Source organism: Colletotrichum truncatum (genome assembly GCF_014235925.2).
Source record: "Colletotrichum truncatum strain CMES1059 chromosome Unknown Contig_0001, whole genome shotgun sequence".
Taxonomy (NCBI): Eukaryota; Fungi; Ascomycota; class Sordariomycetes; order Glomerellales; family Glomerellaceae; genus Colletotrichum; species Colletotrichum truncatum.
The window spans coordinates 8,570,080-8,593,051 of record NW_027222398.1 but is presented as its reverse complement, the minus strand read 5'-3'; the positions used below and the strand labels follow the sequence as shown (position 1 = coordinate 8,593,051).

Here is a 22,972-nt window from a genome sequence, read left to right as displayed (position 1 = left end):
CGCTAGCCTATGCAAACCCCACTACAAACTAATTAGGCACCTTGGATGGGAAAGGGCACCTTCTAGCGCATCGAATTTGGTGACTTACATTTTGAAGCCACACGCAACCTCTGATTTCCTTCCCTTGCTTGCACCAGCAGCCCTAGGACTGCACGATCGTCCATGTGGATAGCGAAAAGGATGGCGTCAACCACAGTCGGGTCCTCGCCCGCTCTCACATTCGAGCTTGTCGCTCGCTGCTCAGTAAGTATTCATGTGATTGTACAACCACCCACTACGAAAGACCTTGGCTGACAACTTAGGCTAGACAACAAGAGCTCGCGCATCCATCCTGACGCTTCCCCATGGTTCGGTCCAGCTTCCCATGTTCATGCCAGTCGCTACACAAGCCTCACTTAAGGGCCTGACTCCTGAGCAACTTGAAGAGACCGGCTGCAGACTGTGTCTAAACAACACCTACCACCTCGGCCTCAAACCTGGACAAGATGTCCTCGACGCTATCGGCGGCGCGCATAAGCTCCAGGGATGGAAGCACAATATCTTGACAGATAGTGGAGGGTAAGAAGGTCTACACACGTTCTTGCGCAAGAAAAAGGGACTGACGGGCCCTTAGTTTCCAGATGGTCAGTCTTCTCAAACTGGCCAAGATCACCGAAGAGGGTGTGCGTTTTCTCAGTCCTCACGACGGCTCCCCGATGCTTCTGACCCCCGAGCACTCCATGTCGTTGCAAAACTCCATCGGCAGTGATATCATGATGCAACTCGACGACGTCCTCGTTACGACCTCACCCGACGCCGCCCGCATGCGCGAGGCCATGGAGCGCAGCGTTCGCTGGCTCGATCGTTGCATTGCCGCTCACAAGAATCCCACCTCACAGAATCTCTTCTGCATCATCCAGGGAGGCCTAGACCTCGAAATGCGCCGCGAGTGCACCCGCGAAATGCTCGCCCGTGACACTCCTGGAATTGCCATCGGCGGGTTGAGCGGTGGTGAGGCCAAGGCAGATTACTGTCGTGTTGTCGAGACATGTACTGAACTGCTACCCGACTTGAAGCCGCGATACGTCATGGGTATTGGTTATCCTGAGGACTTGGTCGTGAGTGTTGCGTTAGGCGCGGATATGTTCGACTGCGTATGGCCCACAAGGACGGCCAGGTTTGGTAACGCAGTCACAAAGGAGGGGGTCTTGAACATCCGCAACTGGAAGTACGCGAACGATTACGGCCCGATTGAGGAGGGCTGCGGCTGCATATGCTGTCGAAAGGGCGAAGGCAGCCTAGGTGTTACTCGTGCGTTTATTAACCACAATGCGGGCAAGGAAACAGTGGCTGCTCATTTGCTGAGCATACACAATGTGTGGTATCAGCTGAACCTGATGAGGGAGGTCAGGCAGTCCATCATCGAGGACAGATTCCCTGCCTATATCAGGGAGTTCTTTGGTGGGCTGTACGACGACAAGTCAAAGTACCCCGAGTGGGCTGTAGGCGCCCTGAAAAGGGTAGGGGTCGACTTAATGAAAGATTAAACACGCTTTGCATTATTTGACGTGACACTGTCCGCGAGCATGACTTTATAAAATCAGCGAAACGAGACTCATGATGACACAAATAGATCCGTGAACTAAGCCTCTTGGAACCTTTTTTTTTTTTTTTCCAAGTACCGCAGATGAGAACGACCTACCCTAGACGATTTATTGTTTAGTAGCGGTGCCAGACTGATCAACAACTCTCTTCTTCACGTCATGTTCTCAAATGGTGAACCCCCCCCACTCCAAATGGAACTGCCTTCATCCAGTTTAAACTTGAACTTGAACGCCAGACGCCCACAGTTCTTCCCTCATCATGACCCGAAGAATCTCATTCAAAGCACACCCCAAAAACTTGTCGACCAAATGGTTTTCGACAAAGACGTTATTGATACGATCATAACTGGCTAAAACGTCCTATCGTCCGCCTTTAGCTAACCACCTCACCAAGAACTTCAGTGCCAATCGTTCACTCACATCACCAGGTGCGTATGGGTTCCTCTCAATCTCTTCAAGCTGTGCGGGCACAGTGCCGTGTCTGTCTGCGAGGCGAGGTATATCGTCGATCCACACCTCTCTGGTGCCCCGAGACTAGGGTCCCAAGAGGTCATTCGGCGCACGGTCGAGAGAACGTAGCATCTGCCTGGTATCTATAGGGGGCAGTCTCCTCATGCAGATGACGGTTCACTCTCGGACTTCGTTGGCGACGGTTCTGATTTGGGGTATAATCGCTCTGGTCTCCATGACCACAAAGAGGGGAACCTGGCGCATCTCTGGTGTCTACAAAGCCCCAGTGAGCATTTTCTGTCCTTGTGGTATTGTTTTGATGGAGAGATGGGAAATTTATACAAATATGGCCGCATCGCTTTCATCGCCATCCGGTCTGCAGGCCATGAATTCCAGAAATCGGATGGTGATGAGCTTGAGGTTGTCGATGATTCCCGGGACACCGGCAAGAGTGACTGTTTCTTCTGGCCTTCCTAGAGGCACGATGTATGGAGATTTTTCAGACATTTTGTGGCTTTCTGTGTGATGCTTAATGAATAGGTACTTGGGAACGTTCGTTCTGCTGTTGTATTTCCATGGGTTTCATATCGATCCTGGAAGCTTGTCACAGTCACTGACAGGGAATGTTGTGAGCAAAGTGCTTGCGCTTGAGATACTGACAAGAAGTCCATCAGTGCCGTGGAGCTCTAGCAACTTCCGTCGCATCATCGTTGGCAGACTGGCTCATCGTTAGTTTCCCATTAGATAACCACTGACTTGTCAAACAAATGACCCTGAGCCACAGACATCACATGTATTCTGTTTAGTTTTCCCATTGGCTTAACGGAAGGCTTCCTTCTCCAGCCAGCGATACTCAAGCTGGCTATTTCTGAGGCGTTGTTTTGGGATGAATGCGTAGAGGGTACGTTTGAGCTTACCCTTTGAGGAGAGTACAGCAGTGAACTCGGTTGCTTCAGATACCCAAACAGATATTGCTTATTATGATATACAGAATCACTTATTACTATGTCTATCAGCGTGAAAGACAATCAAGGTAAATTACCTGCTACTTAGGTTGCCGTCTGAGGCAAATCCCGGAGCTCACCATGCTACTAGCCTGCAATGGTTTTCGCAAAGTCACGAATGCCATCACAACGAGCTTCGACGAACACGCTCCTATATCATCATCTTTATAAAGTGTGAAAGAATATTACCCAAATTCCCATCACTTTCTCCTTATCATTCTAGCCAGCCTTGGGACGCATTGACGCTGTTGTGGTTTCTTCAGAAAGAGATACATGCGCAAGTAGCACGATAATAACAACCACAAACCAAGGATTTGGCCTTACAAAAGCATCGTACCGTCATCCATACTCATTGGGGCGACAACTATGGTGGAAGATGCCGGGTAAGAACCTGACAAGGTCTCGTTCGTTGTTACTGCCGAATAAGCCATCTCAATGGTTGTAAGCCATTCGGGTTTAGGTGGGTAAGGACCACAATAGCAAGGAGACATCGCGAAAATAGCCTATTGAAGTGGCAAGTTGGTGTATTTCACCTTAGGTTGTTAGGTGCTCCCGGGGTGAGAGAAGAAGGGAGAATTATTGAGTATGTAGTCTGGCTGGCTTGTCCAAGCCCTGGAGTGTAGTGTTGCAAATAAGACTTACGAAACGCACTGCTCCATCTAAGATAATTCGCTTACTGGTAACGTTATGCTCTGGGTCGCAGCGGAGCTGATGCAACCCATTATTTGTTCGCTCATGAATGCGCAAGTCGCGGACCTCAAGGTTTTTATCTGACACACTGGAAAAGGAGCACAACCTCTGGGGCTCAAAAGATAGATTACAGCCATCTGCCAAGACATGAGGAGATTCAGCATAAAAACGAGAGGCAGAAAAGAGGCTGGACTATAGGTATAGTATGTTTTTTTTCCCCTTTTTACCATCATTTCTGATTATTTGATGAATAACCGGCTAAAACAACCCAACGAAAATGAAAATGCACGCTGAGAAAGCTTTTTATCATTGGTGTATTGGGTCCAAGTCTTTTTTCTAGTAAGCAGCTTTCGAGCTCCTGCAAGATCCTTCAATGACGCCGGGCGTCAGAACAAACTGCTCAAGTTTTTTATTTTGGCGAAGACGAGGCGGGTGACCCAGTCGTTGCGGCACGCCCATAGCACATATAGGAGGGTGACTGAGAATAATCACCTACCTGAGCCTGGCTGAAAAGATATACTGGAGGTCCAAAAATGTGGTTAATGACAGTTGGTCAGCAAATATCCAATGCAGACGGGTTTAGGTAGAGATATCCGTAGTCGCAGAAACGGATGTGCTGAACAAAAGTTTACATAGAAGATCTAAAGAGCAACTCAAGGCAATGTCAACCGATTGCAAATTGTTGACTTGTGATAGTACCTCTCGAAAGTCATTTACCTGGGGCTAAGACTCAGCAGTAATACGATGTATTGGCTAACAGGTTCTTGGTAGTTAAGTGAATGCTATGTAGGATGCTTTATGAAGCTCGCTTCTAAACTGACTCTATCGCTTATATCGGCCCATAATAACAACCATAGATTCGAGTGCCTGCCTTGCCGGCAACCGAGACAGATGTTAGTTGATTGACCTCCCCCCCATGTGCGATGGGGCCCACATCAGCTCGTGGTCATGGCTTGGAAGATATTTTTTTATTTCCCTAAAAGGTTTGCGACTCGGGTCGGCCCTAGTTCGTGTCACAAATATGGGGGGCGCCATGCAGATTTCAGCAAGAAAAGACCGTGATGGTCTCACATGAGACAGTGTCGCAGAAGATATTTGATAAAGAGTCGAGCGTTGGATGGAGACACCCCAAAGAGAAGGAAATCAATCAAATCGCATTATCCCATCGACGATCGACCCCCACTTGGCGTAGTTGATGGTCCACTAAAAAACTTTAGTGGCCGTTTCCTTCCTACACTACACCTGTGGCCTGCTACGGTAGTACCGCCTTGCACTAGGTAGGAAAGAGACTCACTCTCTTTCAGCTCGAAAAGGGATATGGCGGGTGTGCCCCGCTTCCCCTTTCTGTCCTGTTTGTATTCACGTGATCGCAATTATGCCCCAGTCGCTTTATGACGCGTTATGTACTCTGTATACATACCAGACGCGATTTCTGACGATGTGCTGGCGGGCGGGTCATCAACAACTAATTAACACCCACTTGCCTGACGTATCCGCACTGGGACCCTGCCACCTTACCCTGTCAATACGGGAATGGAGAGTTGACAGAAGAAGCAAATAACACCGCCTTTCTGAATTTCTTCTTCAACACCGTGTTGCACATTCTTTTTTTTTTGTCCTTTCCTCTCTCCTCTTCCAGGGGTTGATTTCGCACATTTGAAGATTCTACAATCCATGGGACTCGTGCTGCAGTCATGGCCTCTCCATCCAACAGGGCGCCGTTGCGGCGCCAATCGACATTGAACACGCCAACTGATGCAGACAAGGACCTGTCGCATTCGCTGAAGCAGCTTTCTCTCTCGACTTCTCCCGCTGGCAGACCACCCCGCCCTCAAAGTGCGCTGTCGCCTTTGAGACCAGCCGTAAACAGATCGTCTCCCGCACCGAGCCCGCGAATGCCGTCCCGGAGCCCCTCCCTTGCGAGGGAGCTTTCCCGCTCACGATCCTCCACTCCGACGCTGCAGCGATCTGCAACACCGACCCTCCAACGAAAGACCTCCACGAGTTCCTTGCACTCAGTCACCGGCCCTTCAATCCGCACGCCCAGCAGGGCGCCGTCACGAAGGACGAGCATGGCACATGCCTCTTCGCCGGTAGCCAAGTCTCCTCTTCGAACGAGCCCCCCTGAATATATAAAGCCCCCACCCACAGCAAACGCCATTGCCCGCGACTACTTCAAGGCTGAGCTAGCCACACATCATTCTCCAACTTCGACCCTTGGGACGGAAACTGTCGTCATTTTACACGATGCTTGCTACGGACACCGTTTCTCCCGTCCAAAGACGTCGCGGGCCGCTCTCAGCACCATTGTTGAGAGACCAGAGAGAATCAAGGCCGGCGTGCTTGGTGTAGCCATGGCTTATGTCCGATTGGGTGAGAGACATTGCGATGGCGCCTATCCTCTTGGACCTAGTCTGGATCCCTCCTCCATCCCTAATATCCCGTTCCGTATCTACAAGACTGAACGAAGACTGCCGCTTACATCGCAAGCCGTGACCAACGTCCACGGCACCAAGTGGATGGAGGAGCTGAAGACCATGTGTGATGTGGCAGAAGCGAAACTGTCAATGGGAGGCAAGGAGCTTCAGCGGCCGGACATGAACCGGGGCTCGGACCAGACACCACCAGCAAAACTGCATGAGGGTGACCTATACCTCTGCTCGGAATCTCTGGAAGCGTTCGAGGGTGCGCTAGGCGCAGTGTGCGAGGCAGTAGACAGGGTATTTACGTCAGGCCCGCGGCGAGCATTCGTTGCGGTACGACCACCAGGACACCACTGCTCAGCTTCTTACCCCTCGGGCTTCTGCTGGGTCAACAATGTTCACGTTGGAATCATGCACGCCATTCTGGAGCACGGCTTGACGCACGCTGCCATCATTGACTTTGATCTTCATCATGGTGACGGCTCACAGGCCATTACATGGGCACACAATTCCCGTGGGGTTAACATGGCCAAGAACGCCGCTGCATGGAAGAAGGCATCTATTGGCTACTTCAGTCTGCACGATATCAACTCATACCCCTGTGAGATGGGAGACGAAGAGAAGGTCAAGAACGCCAGTTTATGCATCGACAACGCCCATGGCCAGAATATCTGGAACGTTCACTTGGGATCGTGGAACTCTGACAAAGAATTCTGGGACTTGTATGAGTCCAAATATTCGGTCATTCTTGAGAAGACACGCAGCTATTTGAAAACTCAATCAGCCCGTGTACGTGCTCTCAACCTGCCTCCGAAGGCGGCCATCTTTTTCTCGGCGGGCTTCGATGCCAGTGAGTGGGAGACCAAGGGCATGCAACGTCATAATGTGAACGTGCCAACCGAGTTCTATGCCCGCATTGCTCAAGACGTCGTCAAGCTTGCCGCAGAAGAGGGACTGAGTGTTGATGGTCGTGTCATCAGTGTTCTCGAGGGAGGCTACAGCGATCGTGCTCTGTACTCGGGTATTTTCAGTCACTTGAGCGGACTTTCAGGGGACCAGACGGTGGTTGAGGCGACCAGAGGTCGTTCATCTCTCGGATACGAGATGGGACAGAGAATAGGGGCTGTCCGTGAGGACCAGCCCATCACAGACAAGGATTACTCCTCGCCGTCGCTACATCCATATAACCCATCTTGGTGGTCAGCCGCAGAGCTGGACGAGCTGGAAGTGGCCATGGGAAATCGCCCAGCGAGTCCGAGAATGATACGACATGTGACACCGCCAACTTACTCGTCTCCTACGCAGGCTTCCATCGGTAAGGCCGTTGATCCTGCTAGGATGAGACGGATGGCATCGGGCCTGTCCAACGGGGTGTCGTATTCTCGGGCGCCAACACCACCTCCTCCCGACGTGCACTGGACTGTCGCAGCTCATGAACTAAGTCGTGTCCTTATCCCGTCGGATCGCCAGGTCGACAGCTGCAAGCCGGAGGACTTGAATGCAGAGGCAACGAGAGCGCGCCGGGACCGTCAGTCGATTCTCAACCCAGAGCTGGTGCCTCCCACGCCCCCTACACCTCCCCCCGTGGAGAGGCCTACTTCCCGTATGTCGTTGAGGGAACGCAAGGGTGCGAGACCTAATTATGCGGAAGAGGACGATAGTCAGTCCAAGAGCCGAAGGAGGACGCTGGCAGGGTCTGCGGCAATTTCTACGGAGAAGGTTAGTGGTTGATACGTTGAGATTGGATTCAAAACTGACATAATCGATAGGCTACAGCTCGAGGTATTCCGTCCGAGGCCAACGGAGCGGCCAAGCGACCTGGTCGACGCCTTAGTGCGGCATCTTCTGTGGTTTCTGCGGCTCCCACGGCACCATTCGAAAGCAACGGATTCCCTCCTCGACCCGACACGTCACTCACCATCCGTCCGGAATCCTCAATGAGTGTAAGGACCCAAGGTGGCACGTCTCTCAATGTAAAGAAGACTAGGGCCCCCGCCTCTAGGAAGGAGGCGCCTAAAACCACAAGAACTGTGAAAAAGCCAGCTGCACCGGCAAGGACTACTCCTCCACAACCCGTTCAACCTTCTCAACCACCGCAAACCAGGTCAAGTCCTGCGGCCGCTGCTTCAGAGGACGATATGGACAAGCTTACCGCTGGTATGAAAAAGATCAAGATCAACCTCATCACCAAGACGCAAAAGGAAGAGCGGGCTCGAGCTGCTCAGGCTGCTCAAGCTGCTCAAGCTGAGCAGGTTGCGCAAGCAGCGCAGGTCAAAATAGAGACACCACCGGCTGCTGAAGAGCCGAAGCCAAGTACCCCGATTCCAGCCGAGGACGTTGTCCCAGTGCCATCACCACCCGTTGTCACTCCCCCGAATCAGCCTGTGGCCACATCACCAATGGAGCCTGTGAATTTGGAGTATACATCCTCGCCAGACCCTCTGGCTCCGACACCTAGAGTGCCAAAATATGTCCCAGAGCAGATGCCAACGGCTCTTAGCCCAGATGTGCATCAGGCAGACCTGCCTGCCAGTTCGCCTATCACACCACCTACGGTAGAGGAGCCCTCAAGCGGAGATGTGTTCATCTCGTATCAACCAGAGGGCCCAGCACCTGTCGCCATCACCCCCCAAGAGCCACTCAAGTGGCTCCCGCCCAATGAAAATACACCCGTCAAGAACTCTCCGGCAAAGTCGCCATCGAAGGTATCGCCGTCCAAGAAGTCGCCGACAAAACCATCACCAGCCAGGCTTTCGTCACCTAGAGCGCTGTCGTCTTCCAAGCTGCCCCTAGCTAAGATGAATCGGGCGGACCTTCCCGTATTTACCTCGACGTCAGCCATTCCTTTCGCGCAGCCAAATATGAACAGCAAACCGAGCTCTAACGAAGAACCAGCTGTCAAGTCGGTTTGGGAAATACCCGAGACGCCGCAAAAGTAGCGCTGCTGTATTTCGGTTCCGCGAATTGCCACATTGGCGGGCTAGGGTCCGAACAAGGGTCGAAATTTGGGTTATCTCGCTCGCTCCCGCATTAAAAGACATTTTTGTTTTGTTTTATTCTTGTTTTCCTTGAGTTATTATAGAGCCTTGATTTTAAGGATCTGGCCTGCGAGCCGTAGGCTTGGAGTTCGCTGTCATGATACCCTCTCCCGTCCGAGTTTATTCTTTTTGTCTGTCTTGAAGCTACCATTCTTGTACGTTATTTGTAATTACCTCGTGCTCCCGCTAGTTTGAGGCAATTGACGTCTTCTCACCGATGCATCGACTAACGCTTACGTACTCAACCATGCTCACTATGAACCCCTATGCAATGCAGGCCTCCGAAGCTGCGCAGTCCATGTAATTCGTAACCCCACCAAGGGTGTCCTCGGATGCGCCAAGCTTGACATGCGGAGGGATGTGACGGTGGGAAATATGTACGTCAACGTGGACGGATCAGCATCAGCCATTTGCTGCACGGCGCGCGCGCCCGCCGGACCCGAAAAATTCTGAGGCGGCGGGGAGGGAGGGGGGAGTTTAGGGAAAATTCACTGCACCACAGCTGTTCGTTCGGCTTCGGCTTTGGAGGGGCAGAAGGGAGGGGCACCCGCCGTCACACTCCGCGACTCGTGGTGCTCTCTAAGAAGACAACAATCTGACCTCTCATCACTCACTGATTGGCGATACATGTGTGAGGGAATCTCGTTCGTCGGAATTTTTGAACATCCACTCTTCATTATCATAGACGTCTTTGGTTCGCATATACCTTGCCTTCCCTATAGATTCAGTCCATTTTGTTCCTTTTTTCTTTTCTTTTTTTTCTTCTTTTTCTGACGGCGCTACTAAGGTTTCCCACTCGCTGACACACCTGTACGGGGCGTCATAACCTCGACTCATCCTCCTCCTCCTCTGGTTCATCTCATCTCGCATCGACCTCACTTACACACACACCGCTGCTCAAAATGGCGTTCACGATGCACTCCCACTCGGGGCAGTTCTGCCCCGGCCACGCAAAGGACCAGCTCGAGGCCATTATCCAGCACGCCATCAGTATAGGCTACAAGACGATGGGTTTGACGGAGCACATGCCCCGCCTCGAGATTTCGGATCTTTACCCGGAAGAGGTACTTTTTTGCTCATTAACTTTTATACATAATCCATGTTTTTTTTTGTTTTTTTTATGAACCCGCAAACTTGTTACTATCCCGGGGTGTATGTGTAGCTTACGCGATGAACAGCTTGAAGAAGGCGACGCGGAAAAGTCGCTCTCCGTCCTCGCACCCCGCCACGAGGCCTACCTCCTCGAAGCCCAGCGCCTGCGCGAGAAGTACGCCTCCCAGATTGACCTACTCATCGGCTTCGAAGGCGAGTGGTACCGCCCTTCCTACGGACCGTTCATCAAGTCCCTCGCGGCACACCCGGCGGTGGACTACTTTATCGGCTCCCTGCACCACGTCAACGCCGTGCCCATCGACTACTCCCGGGAGATGTACATTGACGCCATGAACTCCGCCGGGGGCAACGAGGAAAAGATGTACGAGAGGTACTACGACCAGCAGCACGAGATGCTCACGGCGCTGGAGCCCAAGGTCGTGGGGCACTTTGACCTGGTGAGACTGATGAGCGAGGACGCCGGCCGGGACGTCAGGCAGTGGAAGGGCGTCTGGGAGAGAATCGTTCGGAATTTGGAGGTTGTGAGGCGGTACGGCGGATTGCTCGAGTGTAACAGCAGCGCTTTGAGGAAGGGCCTCGCGGAACCTTATCCCTGTCGGATTATTGCCGAGGTGAGTTTGTTCCCTTTTTTTTTTTTTTTTTGTCTCGTCTAGTGGATGAGACTGGATGAATCTTTGCGGTTGCGTGAGTTTGCACGGTTGCGCTGACTATCTCGTGTAGGCATGGCTTGAGATGGGAGGAAGGTTCACGTTTTCGGACGACAGCCACGGCATCGCTCAGGTCGCGACCAACTACAAGCGTAACCTGGACTACCTCGAGAGCCTGGGTGTCAAGGAGGTTTTCACCTTTGAGAGGGGTCCCGTGGAGGGCGTCAACGGGGATGCGAAGTCGGTGTTGCGAGAGAAGGCTGTGGCGTTGGGAGTGTTTCGTGAGAGTTTTTAGATGAAGATGGCCGGGGACGGTTGGGTTAGATGTTACTATAGAGTTTAAAGCCGGACTAAGACGTCGTATAGGCTACGAGAAACAATTGACTGCATGTATATTGATGGATATTTTTGTTGTCTTGGGATTATACTGTGTGCTGTGTTTTGAGTACCTATTTCTCTAATGTGACTGAGTGCAGACATGGAAGGTAAGTTCCCAGGGCGCCCTGATTCCCATCAAGGATGAAAGCTGAAAGCTTTGAGAGTGCAGATACACAGCATCTTGGTATTACGTTACAAGAAGTCATTCCATCTCGGGGTTCGAATACACATTTAGGGGTGGTATAAGAAGAGCATTGGAAGTTTTGTGGGTTTTTTTGAGCCTCTTGTAAGACGTGACAAAGTTGCGATGAGCGATGTTGATGCTACTACGGGGTATAACTCGTTTTATGGCACACAATATATACACTGGCTTGTCAGCTTTTCGAAGAGATTGGCATCTGTTCAAGAGAGACACAATGGCTCGCAGACAGTAATGCACTACAGTCGGACTTCGAGCCCTGAAGAGGACGACAAGGTGTTGCATCCACATGAAGCGGATCCTGGGCGATCACTTCTAGGCCCCGCTAACTTTCTAGCAGAACCAATGTCGTACAAAATAGGAAATACAAACTGAAGGCATCCAAGTTTTCCCTGTCTCTAGACATCGTCCTACGACCTCTTTACCAGACACGCTAAAACTGTGCGCTAAATCTATACGCAAGCATACCGCCATGCTCTGAATCAAAAAAGAACCTCTATAGAACCCAAACCAAGCAAAAGAAATGACCCCAACCCGATTTGAACGGATAACCTTTCGATCTGGAGTCGAACGCGCTACCGTTGCGCCATAGGGCCGCTTGCCGAGTTGAATGCTATCAACTGCGGAGTTGACATCCCGGAAGCACAACGTGTCCATGTAGCTGCACGATCTGCCTCATGTGGGGCAAACACTAATGAGAAGCGGATCTTGAAGGGTCCCTGATGCCTCTGGGGTAGCTTTGCCGCGTCCCGACTCGTACTTTCTTCCGGCGGACGTTGGGCCACGGAGCTTCAAGCCCCGGTGCTCGGGGTCGAGGGTTGAGAAACAACTCACTAGAATGACACCTCTACACTCCACTTCCTAGGTGATTTTATACAACGAGGCAACAATTCAAGCTCCTGTGGTGCAGCTGTATTATCTCCTCGGTTGATGACCTGCAAATCCGAGCAACTTTTTGCTAGTTGTTTGTTGAGCAAGCTTTATTTATCGTTTTAACGAATAGAACCTGATATGGTCCGAAATGATACCCTAGCCTGATGGATGTATACATCCCTTGTTGCGTCTTGTGAGAAGCAAAAAATATGTTGTGAAAAGACATATTCCGGTTACCTAGATGTAGCAACCTCGGCCTTGGTAATTGCTGCTCGTGATTGGTGGGCGCTAGCTACAGTCGCGCTGCTTTATATGGCCGCTACGTAAATTCACAACTGGTTACTTAAGCGTCAAGTTTAAAATGGCTCTTGAATCATGTAAGTCGGACTAAAATACCACATCTCAGCAGTGAAGAAGGCCGGTTGAGAGAGCAGCAAGGCTAGTGGTGTGAAAAAGATAGTTGTATGCACATATCCAGCGTGCGAATGTAAGACTCTCTAGGTACCTGTTCCGTTGCTTTTGACAACGTCGCCAGTCCAAGCTGAACATTCCATGTCACTAGTAGCTATCTATCAAAGCATCCTTAGAAAGGCAGAGCTCACAAGGTATTCAGTCTCTGCTTTCTTCGACAAATTAGCGTATCCAGGAACTCAAACATTGACTTTCTGACGTGCAGACCAAAGTTCTGGGTCTCGGAGAGATTTTCCCCTCAGCCGCCAACACGCGGTTGAGGAGGCGTCTCTAGCTACATCCGGCATTCATCCACGGTTTCATTGGGCTGGCGCATTTGGGTTTAGGCTTGGAGCTCGTGGCTAACAGGGACCAAGCTTCAGCCCCTCCAAATCCTGGCCTCGACAGTGTCGATCATCAACCGATGCAACCTTGGCATGAGTTCCGAGAAGCGCCCCAAAACGCCATGCTGTAGCGGCCCCTTGCCGCCTGGCCGGCTTCATCGACGACACAAGAAATTCCTCCGCAACTGGTTCAGCATCTCTCATATTCGTTTGAAGCTGTTCTAAGACACTGCAGGAGCTGAAAAGCAAACCATGCGGGGATAAAACCAACAGTCTCCCAGAGTTGATTGCTTGTCGAAGGAACCCGTTCAATCTTACCTTGATCTGTGATTCGACAGCTTGTAAAGCTCACATGCCATGCATTTTACACAGAGTCGGCGCATGCTTGCGGGTATCCTATTCAGCATAGGATTGGCCTCTGCTCTGGACGATTCTCAGGCTGACTTATACGCACCTGTACATGCAAAATGCCCAGACGACTTGCGAGTGCGACCTGCTTCAGAGGTACGACGAGCGCTATAATTTGGATGTTCTCCTAATTTCTGACCTATGCCAGGGGTTATCACGATCAGAGTCCTCATGGAAAGCAAGTCGCGGAGAGAAGGCCATCCCGGCGCTTAGCAGCTACCTCACACTGGCCAACATTGATGGCTTCAACGTTCAGGAGTATATCCAGCGTCTGAACTCGACAAGCTACCCTGTAGTTGGCCTCGCCATTTCGGGAGGTGGCACACAATCCGGTGTAGGAGGCCTAGGTATATGGCAAGCTTTTGATGCCCGCAACCCTGCGGCGGTACAAGCTCGTACGGGAGGACTCACACAGGTTCTCTCGTACCTCACCGGCCTCAGCGGCGGAGGTGCCCTCACTGTCAGCACACTGTAAGGCCGACCAGAGACTTTACAATCGTATCAATTACTCACATACAGGTTCCAGTGCTTCGAACGACTTCGTCACCGTCACGGATCTCAGGAAACAGATCAACTTCGCGACCGACTATACCAAAGGCAAAGACGGAAATCAGGACCAGTATCTCCAGACTATCTTCGATGACGTTGCCTCAAAGGCCGAGCAGGGCCTCCCCGTATCCGTCGCCGATGTTTTTGGATTCTTCTGGGCCACCTACCTTCCAGAGAAGAAGACTTACAACAATTTCTCGGACCTCGCCGCTCAGGGAACTGTCTTCTCCCGCGGCGAGGGTCCGATGCCAATCATCAGCCTCTCCGAGGTCATTCCCGGCCAGTCGCCCAACATTAACAATATTATGTGGCCTGGCCGCACCGATACCAACGGTTTCAATCTGACATCGTATGAGGTCACGCCTTTTGAGTTTGGCAGTTGGCGCGGTGGCAGGGTGCAGGCTTTCATGCCGACAACCTACCTCGGCACGTCAATGTCTAACGGCACATCTCAAAATAACAGCGAGTGCGTACGAGGCTTTGACAAGTTCACTTTCATTCAAGGTTCCACGGCAGATGCCTTCAATGCATGGTTCATCGATGAATGGTACAACATCCCGGTGTTTGCGAAGCGGAAGCTGGAGGATAGGCAAACGCCGTCAGCGAATATCACGGTTCCCCCCGAATTTGAGAAAGATGGGCGGGTTCAACTCGTCAGTGGCGTCGCCGATGAATTCAGGCAAACTTTCAATGAGTCTCTGTGGGCTAGGTATCCCAATCCCTTTCAGAACTTTAACCCAGCCATGAAGAATGTGGATGAGCTTCTCCTGGTATGTGATACCCCTACAGCACTGTATGTGTGTGACAGCGAACTTACAGCGCAGATCGACGGAAGTCTCTCGGGTGAAACCAACCCCATACGACCCCTTATCATTCCTGAGCGTCAAGTCGACCTCGTCATCGTCTACGAGGCCTCTTCGGATGCTGCGAACAACTGGGTCAATGGCACCAACCTGATCAGCAAGTACATCACCCCCTAGTCTCTAATCGAAACTAACCATCCAAAGACTCCGCTCAATCGGCGGCTCAAGGGAACATTCCATTCCCTCGCATACCCGATGTCGCGACCCTCGTGACGCAGAACATGACCAAGCAGCCTACATTCTTCGGTTGCAAAGACGCCGCACCCACGCCGCTAGTTCTATACCTACCCAACTCGCCTTGGTCGGGCTACATCAACTTCACCTACACCAAGTCCTCTTTTACCGACAATGAGTTTGACCTTACCGCTGACAACGCCTTCCAACTCGCCACCTACGGTAATGGTACGGTTGACGCTGCATGGCCTGCCTGCCTCGCGTGCGCCACCATCCGTGGCAGCCTCCTGCGGCTTGGGCTTCAACTGCCCCAGCAGTGCCAACAGTGCTTTGAGAAACACTGCTGGAACGGTGTGACGGCGACGAGAGCTGTGACGCCCGATGACTTTAATCCGAGTTTGAGGTTGAACTCAAGCTTCTCGTATCGTGAGTGGGATGAGACCTACTGGAAGAGCGCGACGAATAGGGGCGGTGGCAGTGGAGGAGCCACACCTCCGGGGGATCCCAACCCGAATGGGGCGTCTAGAACGTTGGAAATGGGAATGGTAGGGTTTACTTTCGCCGTGGCGTCAATTACCGCCTTAATCTCTTTGTTATAATGTAAAGGAATGATAGGAGTGGTATCTATGCTGTAGACATGCAGAGGGGTATCTACCTCACTAAGAAATGAAATCAAATGGACCATGTGGTGACTTCCAACAGTCCAAATATGATCAACGTAAAAAAATCTCGGTTGCTGGCTTTCTCTGAGCCGGTGATTCGCCGTACATGAGGCCCTGAGCAAAACACCAGCTGACGAGGATGTACTCGTTAAGCTCCTTCTCCTCCGGGGCTCTCGGGTCTCCGCTTCCTCCATGCGCAGGTCGTACAGATCGTAAAAGAATCGGGAGACGACATCCGGGGACGACGCAAAGCACTTCTCCAGGTTCTACGGCCTGTGGGACCATGCAAAGATACCCTTCCCGCGTCAGACAGGCTTTCCAATCGTCGATCCGTGGTCCGATGGTGCGCTGGAATCGATTGCCTTTGATATTCTGCAAATCCGCGTCTGACCTGCTCGAAAGCAGCCATTGAAGCCACTCGCCAAAGTACTCGCGATACTCCGGCCCTGCAGGTTGATCATCGATATCCAGACCCATGATCAGGCTCGTTGCCAAGACGCCGTTCCACTCGTTCTCTGAAATCACCTTCGGCAGCACATGCCTCAGCGCCAGGATATCTCGCATTGCCGCTTGTTGCTTCACCACCGAATTTGACGTAAACGGTGGGCAAGTTCTGACCACAACGTCGATGAGCTTGACACGGAGACGGAGGCATCCTGCTCCTTCCTTGGTTGGCATAACTTCCACAGGGCCTCCGGCGTCCCAGGAGGCTCTGTCGCAAGGGACCAAGGGTTCTTCTAGTCCTCGATTCCGAAGATCCGGAACCCAAGTCGGCAAGTCAGATGGGAGTATACGGCGGGCAACACCGCTGAGTGCTAAAAGATCGAGGGATTTCCCGTGACACAAAAGGGCCTCTGCTGTCCACCGATACACGTCTTCGAACGGGGCCGTGTAAGTTGGTTCAGGCACAGGCCTGGTATTGTCGGCGATCCCCAAAAAGCCAAACACCATATCTCGTGGGTCTGAGGCTTCGCAGTGATAGGCCGTCTCGACCAGTCTTTCGAACCGTATCTCGCCATGCTCCCAGAACTCCTCCCGAATATCTAGGAGTCGAGTCACATTCCACAACCCTCGTACGGCTAAATGGTCGTCGGCATAGTCTCCCAGAGCTTCGAAATACTTCCAGATGCCCCAAACGCACCTTTCAAAAGTGAAGAAGTGGACCGCATCGTTGCCGCACATTACCACAACGTCGTCACCAAGAACGACCTCCTGAATCACCCAAGTCCGTCGGAACCAGGGGCGTGCCAATAAGTGAAAAACTGTCTGTACTTGGGAGAGTGTTTCATGACTTTGTTGTTCCCAGCCATCCGGCCAAGAGTGGTCCTCCATGAAGGTCATGAACCGGAAAGCGGCTTGAGATTCAGCGTTGCTGGCACCGAGCCATAGCAAGACTTTTGTTGCCGTTGAGTACACTTCGTTCATCAGTTGCACCTGGGACTCCCGCTCTGATATGTCATGCTGGTTTATGCACAGCGCGTCTACCCACAAGGTGAACGGCCGACGAGGCAAGGCGAGTGTGTCGATCAAATCGCTCAATGTCTGGTTGAGTGAAAGTGACTTGCCACCGTCAAATTGCAGTATGCGAACTGGGGCGGGGTCTTCCCAAGCATATGACAGTGCGATGTATTCTTCGTCGCAGTCGCTGAGACAGACAACCTTGAAGTTGCAGATGAGCTCATCGCGCTCCCTTCGAACTTTCAAAAGTCTGATGAAGTTTCCTGGCGGCAAAGGACTGTATATGCCACCCATCGCAAGACTGCATTATGGACGAGGGTACGGCCACTTGAGGCAATTGTAGAGGTGAAGAGAAAGTTCAGATACCAGCAACAGTAGGAAGTGGACGTGGAACGTTTAGGTGTCATACCTATGGGAAGAAGCTGAAATGCCAAGTCTGACTGCATTATCATCCTTGAACGCGGGGGACAACAGGAATTATATACCACGGGCTTACTCCTCTCAGCTGGTTGGCTGACGCGAGCCATCACAAAAGGACCCCTGCCAAGCTATCGCACCTATTGGCTATCATGCGCACCTCTAGTTCTGTTCTCATATCACCTTGCATACGACCGGTATCCGACTTTGGATGTATGGTAGTTGTCGCGAACTCTAGTTAATATCGCAGATTATTTCGGCCTCATGGTATGGCATACCAGAAATATTGTTCTTGAAGATATCTGTTCATAGGCCCTTTAGGTTCCCGGTCCTTTGGCGATAGAATAAATTAACCACGTGCTGACTCTTCAATTCTTAGTTGCCAATTAGACGACTACATGGACAAGGACTATATGAGCTACATCGTCTACATAAGTTGCAACCGCGGAGTCTAATGAGAATAAAGATACTCTTAAGGAAGAAGAAATCAAGATAATACTAGTCATCTACATTCCGATATCGTTCTAAAAGTGATTTTTGAATTATAGCTCTAGAAAGTATCTAGTTTGCTCGCGGACCAAAGGAGAAGTTGTGGTTGTGCGGCTTCAAAATATCTGAAGCAAGCGGCCCATACCCCCCTTCTAGCTGTTCCGCGCTGAGAATGTCCGAAAATACGTCTCGTGCCTGGGCACACAGAACAGGGATGTTACTCAAGAGGCCTTGAGCCAGATGCGTCCAATCAGCAACACCTGAAAGTTTGAGGCGGAGAGTCTAGAAGACGATCAAGTTAACAGAATGAATTCACAAGAGGACATGCGATAACTTTACCTCAAGCTGCTCTTTCAGGTTCTCGTCTTCTTCCAAGGGCCTCGTGAGCCGGATGATTCGCTGCGTATGTACCGCATATTTGGCAATCTTGAAGAACTTGGAGCAGCCATCTAGCAGAGCACGAACATCGCAGCCTTCTTCTTGAAGTCCTGCTAGGTACTGCACGAACTGCCCGATAAGCCTCACATTCAGTTGGGCTTCTGGATCGGTAGGATCTTCCAAGGCAGACCATAGCAAGATCAGGCATGCTGATACAGGATAGTGCACCATGGCCCTTTCATCAATGTTAGCCGATATTTGAAAAATCACATCGCTGAGCGATGGAGATAGTGATGATGTACGTTGAAACAACACCATGGATGACTCGGCCTGAACTCCCCAGCAGCACCACGTTATGGCTCATACCGTGAGGAACTTGACTTACCAAAAATGCACAAAGGACTGTGGGGGCATCACCCTGAGAAGATCAATGGTAGCACGGGCGGCTGCTGTACATTTAGCGTACGCTTGTTGCACGTTAGGATAGTGTCCCTGGTTCGTCTCCCAGTTGGGATTCTGGCAAAGCGTCAGGCTGTAACTTGATACGCTCTTCAGACGCGCCAGATTTGTGTGAACCTTGATCAAGGCATTGAAGTAGATGAAATGCAGGATGACAACGTGCGCCTCGATCTCTCTTTCGCTCGATACGACGGTCAACTCGGGCCTCGAATCCTCAGGGAGAGTGTTTCTCCATTCGTCCAACTCAGAACTTAGTGCCAGAACAGCTGTTTGATGATCTGGACCGACTTGATGCTGCGCATTAATTGTTGAGAACATTTTTTGAATCTTGGACTGGATCTTGGATAGTTCTGCAAGTTTTCTGACGTAGCACAGCGGTTGTTGTCCTTCCGTATAGTTGGCAAATATGTTCACAACCGGAGATTCATCGTCTGGAAGCTCAGTAGACACGTGTTCCAAGCTGAATCCCGGCGGAATCCCGTACCTGACCGTCATTTCTGTGTCTATAATGTGCGTGACCCAGCAAACGCGCTTGTATCGCCTTGCTTGTTCACGATTAAGTTTGCTATAAGATTCGCGCCTGTGCAGGCCTACCATCTGCGCCGTCCGAATTGCTGAGGATGCCACATATAAGGTTGTTCTGGCATCCGCCGTCCCCAGAAAGAATGTGACGATTGTAAGCATCGCCTCGCAGGTCGAGATATCAGCGTTGGAGATGAGGAGCTCTGGGAAAACGGAGAAGGCATTTTTGAAGTAACCCCAGCCCATGGCGGACACTTTCTCAAATGAATCGTTAGTCGCCCTCCACCGAAAAGCAATCGAGAATAATGCATTTATGGTCACCCATCGAGCTGGGTTCGCGGCACAATTTTGCAGGCCATCGGCTCGTTGCTGGCTGATAAGTTCTGAAAACGACTTGCGAGAAATCGTTGGGCAGAATAATTGAACCTCTTCTATGACGGCTTGCTCCAGATCAATTATGTATTCTGCGGGAGGAAGCTGTGCGAATTCTCTTCTCTCGAAGGGTCTAGAATCGATATTTCCCGCAATAACATTCCTTATACTGTGGAGGGTGGCCATAACATCGCCTCCCGTAAAAAGATCCTTTAATGAGAGGGTGAGGCCATCGACGCCGCTTGGATTCTGAGCACATTGTGGCGGTTTGGTTGATGTATCCTGATGGCCAGCACTACATGCTTGATTTGCTCCATTCGAGTTTCTGACGATCGGTCCCTGGTTGCCTACACGAGAATCAGTATGACCCAGTAAATTATCAAATAGCCCTGTTACTATGACTGTGACAACCGTTGCTTTTCAGACCGTATCGGAATGAAACGAAAATGAATCAAGGGAAACAAGGGTAAGGGAGATCTCAACAACAATGACTGATAAGAAAACAGCGATAACAATGATGTCAAATGAGAACGATAGAGAAAGTGACAAAAGGGGCGTGATGGCAACGACTAGAATCGAAAGTAGGGGAACAGAAGAAAAGGTATATGTGATGGCGTTAGCCATGGTTGAATAGGTAAAATAATAGCCTGTTGAAGGAAAATCTAGGTAAAATGCCAACCTTGTGAGTCAATAGGTATCTCCTCAACTATCGTCTCCGGTTCAGCGACTGGAAGATATGGCATCCGTTTTAAAGAGGATTCGATAGCTTGCAGCTTCGGTTCTGTGTCCAAATTGGGCTTTTGCCTTCATGGTATGTCAGCGTCCACTTTCCTTTCCTTGTTTGTGTGAATCCGTTGACTGACTTCTTTCCTGGACCTCTTCGTCTTCGCTGGGTATAGACGCATGGCACGTTGAGTCTGGTGCAAAGCCCACATGACGGCTCACCACCATCGCAACGTCTTTTGCGCGATTGGCAGTGCAGGCATGCCTACGAGATCAAAGTTGGCGCTATTCTTTTACACCCGGTGAGACGACTTACACTGTAGATCCGCTTCTTTTGCGTCTCTTCAGGAACATCGCCGCCAAGGCCGGCGGCTCCAGCACTGTCAGCACTACTAGACATGTTCATGCGGAAACAGATTCAGGTGTAAGCATAAAGATTCCGTGGGAATCATCCGTGAATTCAGATTAGGAATTATCCGCCTCTGACGGTTGGCGGGGGTTTTGTCTTCGATGTAGAACCTGGCGGCGGATATAATTACTAAGTTGCGGATATTTCTCACGTCTTTTGTTTCCGCCGCGAAGCAAGACATTCCTTTGGGGGCGGGACTAATTAGTGTGTACTTCACTTGCGTTAGTGCTTGATATGACTCGTTAGAGAGGACAGTAACAGGATTCAGGTCATGTGGCCAGAGCGCACTACGCAAACGACCTTACAAGGCAAATCGCGGGGCAAGGTGGATGATGGCGGACTTTAATGTAGTGGGTCTAGGTATGGTATTCATCCACCCACAACATTTACATCCGCCTAACAGTCACGAAAGTAGTAGTTTTACTATTCGGGTACAGCATTGTATTGTAAGACCTTGTAGTAGCCAATGATGAGAATTGCGGAATTATCTACCATAAGTTACTAAGTAACAATTCTGTACATTTTGTCGGGCCGCTCTTTACTTCCGAGATGCCTCAGTGCGGACTCAAAGTCGAAGCATATAAAGATGCAATAATGAGCCTTCGCTTTTTGATCATCAACCACTTCGTAAAATCACTTCATTCCATAAAAGCCAATCCGTAACATTCATAACAACTGTACATCCTACTTACCAAAATGAGTGCCTTTCAGAACGTTGCCCTCCTTGGTGTAAGTCACTTGGTCCCAGGGCACTAGCCATTGTTGATAATAACCCCTCTCGCAGAAAGGTCTCCTTGGATCCGCAATCCTGAATGAGCTTGTAAATGCCGGCTTTACAGTCACCGTCTTTGGTCGTTCCGAGTCTTCTAAAGAAGGCCTGCCCTCTGGAGTAAAGTTTACGACGGTAGACTATGCTTCTATTGATAGTCTCACCTCGGCTCTCCAAGGTCAGGACGTCGTCGTCTCGACCGTCAGCAAGGGCGGCTTATTTAGCCAAAACTTAGTGATTGACGCCAGCATTAAAGCGGGAGTCAAGCGCTACATCCCGTCGGACTTTGGTGGCTTCACTACCGACCCCAAGGCGCACCGCGAGCTCGCCAACGTGCTCGCTCCCATGATCAGCACCCAGACCTACCTTGCAGAGAAGGCCCGCTCTGGCGAGATTGAGCATACAATCTTCTCCATTGGCGCTTTCCTCGACTTGATTGTCAAGTTTCCAATGGCTTTCGATTACTCCAACAAGTCTACTCGGCTTGTGGACGGTGGACGTCACCCCTGGAGCGCCACCAGCCTCGCCAGCATCGGCAAGGCTGTGGCTGGGTCTCTGAAGAACCCCGAGGCAACCAAAAACAAGAACCTTCATATTCACGAACTGGTTGTGACACAGGCGCAGCTTTACGCCCTGGCAAAAAAGTACTCCCCGCCAGGAACGGAATGGAAGGAGACATACCTAGACGGGGAGGCTGAGTTCTCAAAGGCCGTCCAGGCTGCTCAAGAGGACCTGAACGAGGGAACTTTACTGGGTACAATTGTAGCGGCCCTCCTAAGTGGAAGATATGCTGCTGAGTACAAGCAAGTTGATAACGAGCTTGTTGGCGTTCCCCTTCTTACTGAGGAGGACTTGGACGCGAGATTTGCGGCTCTATACAAGTCTTAGACTTATATCGGTCTTTTCTTGCTGAAATACCCTCAGTAGAATGAAAGAAATACGATACTTATGGCTTTGATAAATAGTTTCAGTTCCACACAGTCATGTAAGACGCTTCGGTCGGAACATAGACATTACTAGACAACATTTAACCAAGATATATGTAGTCTTTGGACGCCTGTTTCAGCTTAGTTCTATGAAACACTTATATATCTATGTCATGTTTTCCCATCTTAGTAAAAGGTTTAG

General features: G+C 50.8%; 7 protein-coding genes across 7 annotated transcripts; 5 read left to right on the top strand and 2 right to left on the bottom strand.

Annotated features, from left to right (window-relative positions):
* Positions 1-620: 620 nt before the first annotated feature.
* On the top strand, positions 621-1,526 carry CTRU02_202366 (queuine tRNA-ribosyltransferase; the record flags this gene model as incomplete). Its single annotated transcript, XM_036719774.1, has 1 exon — positions 621-1,526. The coding sequence occupies one exon, from the start codon at positions 621-623 to the stop codon at positions 1,524-1,526; it is 906 nt and encodes a 301-aa protein (XP_036588476.1).
* Positions 1,527-5,421: 3,895 nt separating this feature from the next.
* CTRU02_202365 (histone deacetylase hos3) lies at positions 5,422-9,089 on the top strand (the record flags this gene model as incomplete). The annotated part of the gene is made up of 2 exons (XM_036719772.1): positions 5,422-7,869; positions 7,920-9,089. The coding sequence occupies 2 exons, from the start codon at positions 5,422-5,424 to the stop codon at positions 9,087-9,089; spliced, it is 3,618 nt and encodes a 1,205-aa protein (XP_036588474.1).
* Positions 9,090-10,090: 1,001 nt separating this feature from the next.
* Positions 10,091-11,243, top strand: CTRU02_202364 (histidinol phosphate phosphatase HisJ family protein; the record flags this gene model as incomplete). Its single annotated transcript, XM_070204027.1, has 3 exons — positions 10,091-10,252; positions 10,355-10,912; positions 11,022-11,243. The coding sequence occupies 3 exons, from the start codon at positions 10,091-10,093 to the stop codon at positions 11,241-11,243; spliced, it is 942 nt and encodes a 313-aa protein (XP_070062609.1).
* A 2,330-nt stretch (positions 11,244-13,573) lies between these two features.
* CTRU02_202363 (lysophosphoplipase A) lies at positions 13,574-15,785 on the top strand (the record flags this gene model as incomplete). The annotated part of the gene is made up of 5 exons (XM_036719770.1): positions 13,574-13,696; positions 13,749-14,071; positions 14,127-14,919; positions 14,974-15,109; positions 15,157-15,785. The coding sequence occupies 5 exons, from the start codon at positions 13,574-13,576 to the stop codon at positions 15,783-15,785; spliced, it is 2,004 nt and encodes a 667-aa protein (XP_036588472.1).
* Positions 15,786-15,899: 114 nt separating this feature from the next.
* Positions 15,900-17,600, bottom strand: CTRU02_202362 (uncharacterized protein; the record flags this gene model as incomplete). Its single annotated transcript, XM_036719769.1, has 1 exon — positions 15,900-17,600. The coding sequence occupies one exon, from the start codon at positions 17,598-17,600 to the stop codon at positions 15,900-15,902; it is 1,701 nt and encodes a 566-aa protein (XP_036588471.1).
* A 684-nt stretch (positions 17,601-18,284) lies between these two features.
* Positions 18,285-21,066, bottom strand: CTRU02_202361 (Mut3p-like fungal specific transcription factor; the record flags this gene model as incomplete). The annotated part of the gene is made up of 6 exons (XM_036719768.2): positions 18,285-18,494; positions 18,552-18,825; positions 18,976-20,290; positions 20,623-20,747; positions 20,807-20,931; positions 20,983-21,066. 6 exons carry the CDS (start codon positions 21,064-21,066, stop codon positions 18,285-18,287), a joined length of 2,133 nt encoding a protein of 710 aa, XP_036588470.2.
* A 705-nt stretch (positions 21,067-21,771) lies between these two features.
* On the top strand, positions 21,772-22,732 carry CTRU02_202360 (NmrA-like family protein; the record flags this gene model as incomplete). The annotated part of the gene is made up of 2 exons (XM_036719767.1): positions 21,772-21,804; positions 21,860-22,732. The coding sequence occupies 2 exons, from the start codon at positions 21,772-21,774 to the stop codon at positions 22,730-22,732; spliced, it is 906 nt and encodes a 301-aa protein (XP_036588469.1).
* Between the last annotated feature and the right edge of the window lie 240 nt (positions 22,733-22,972).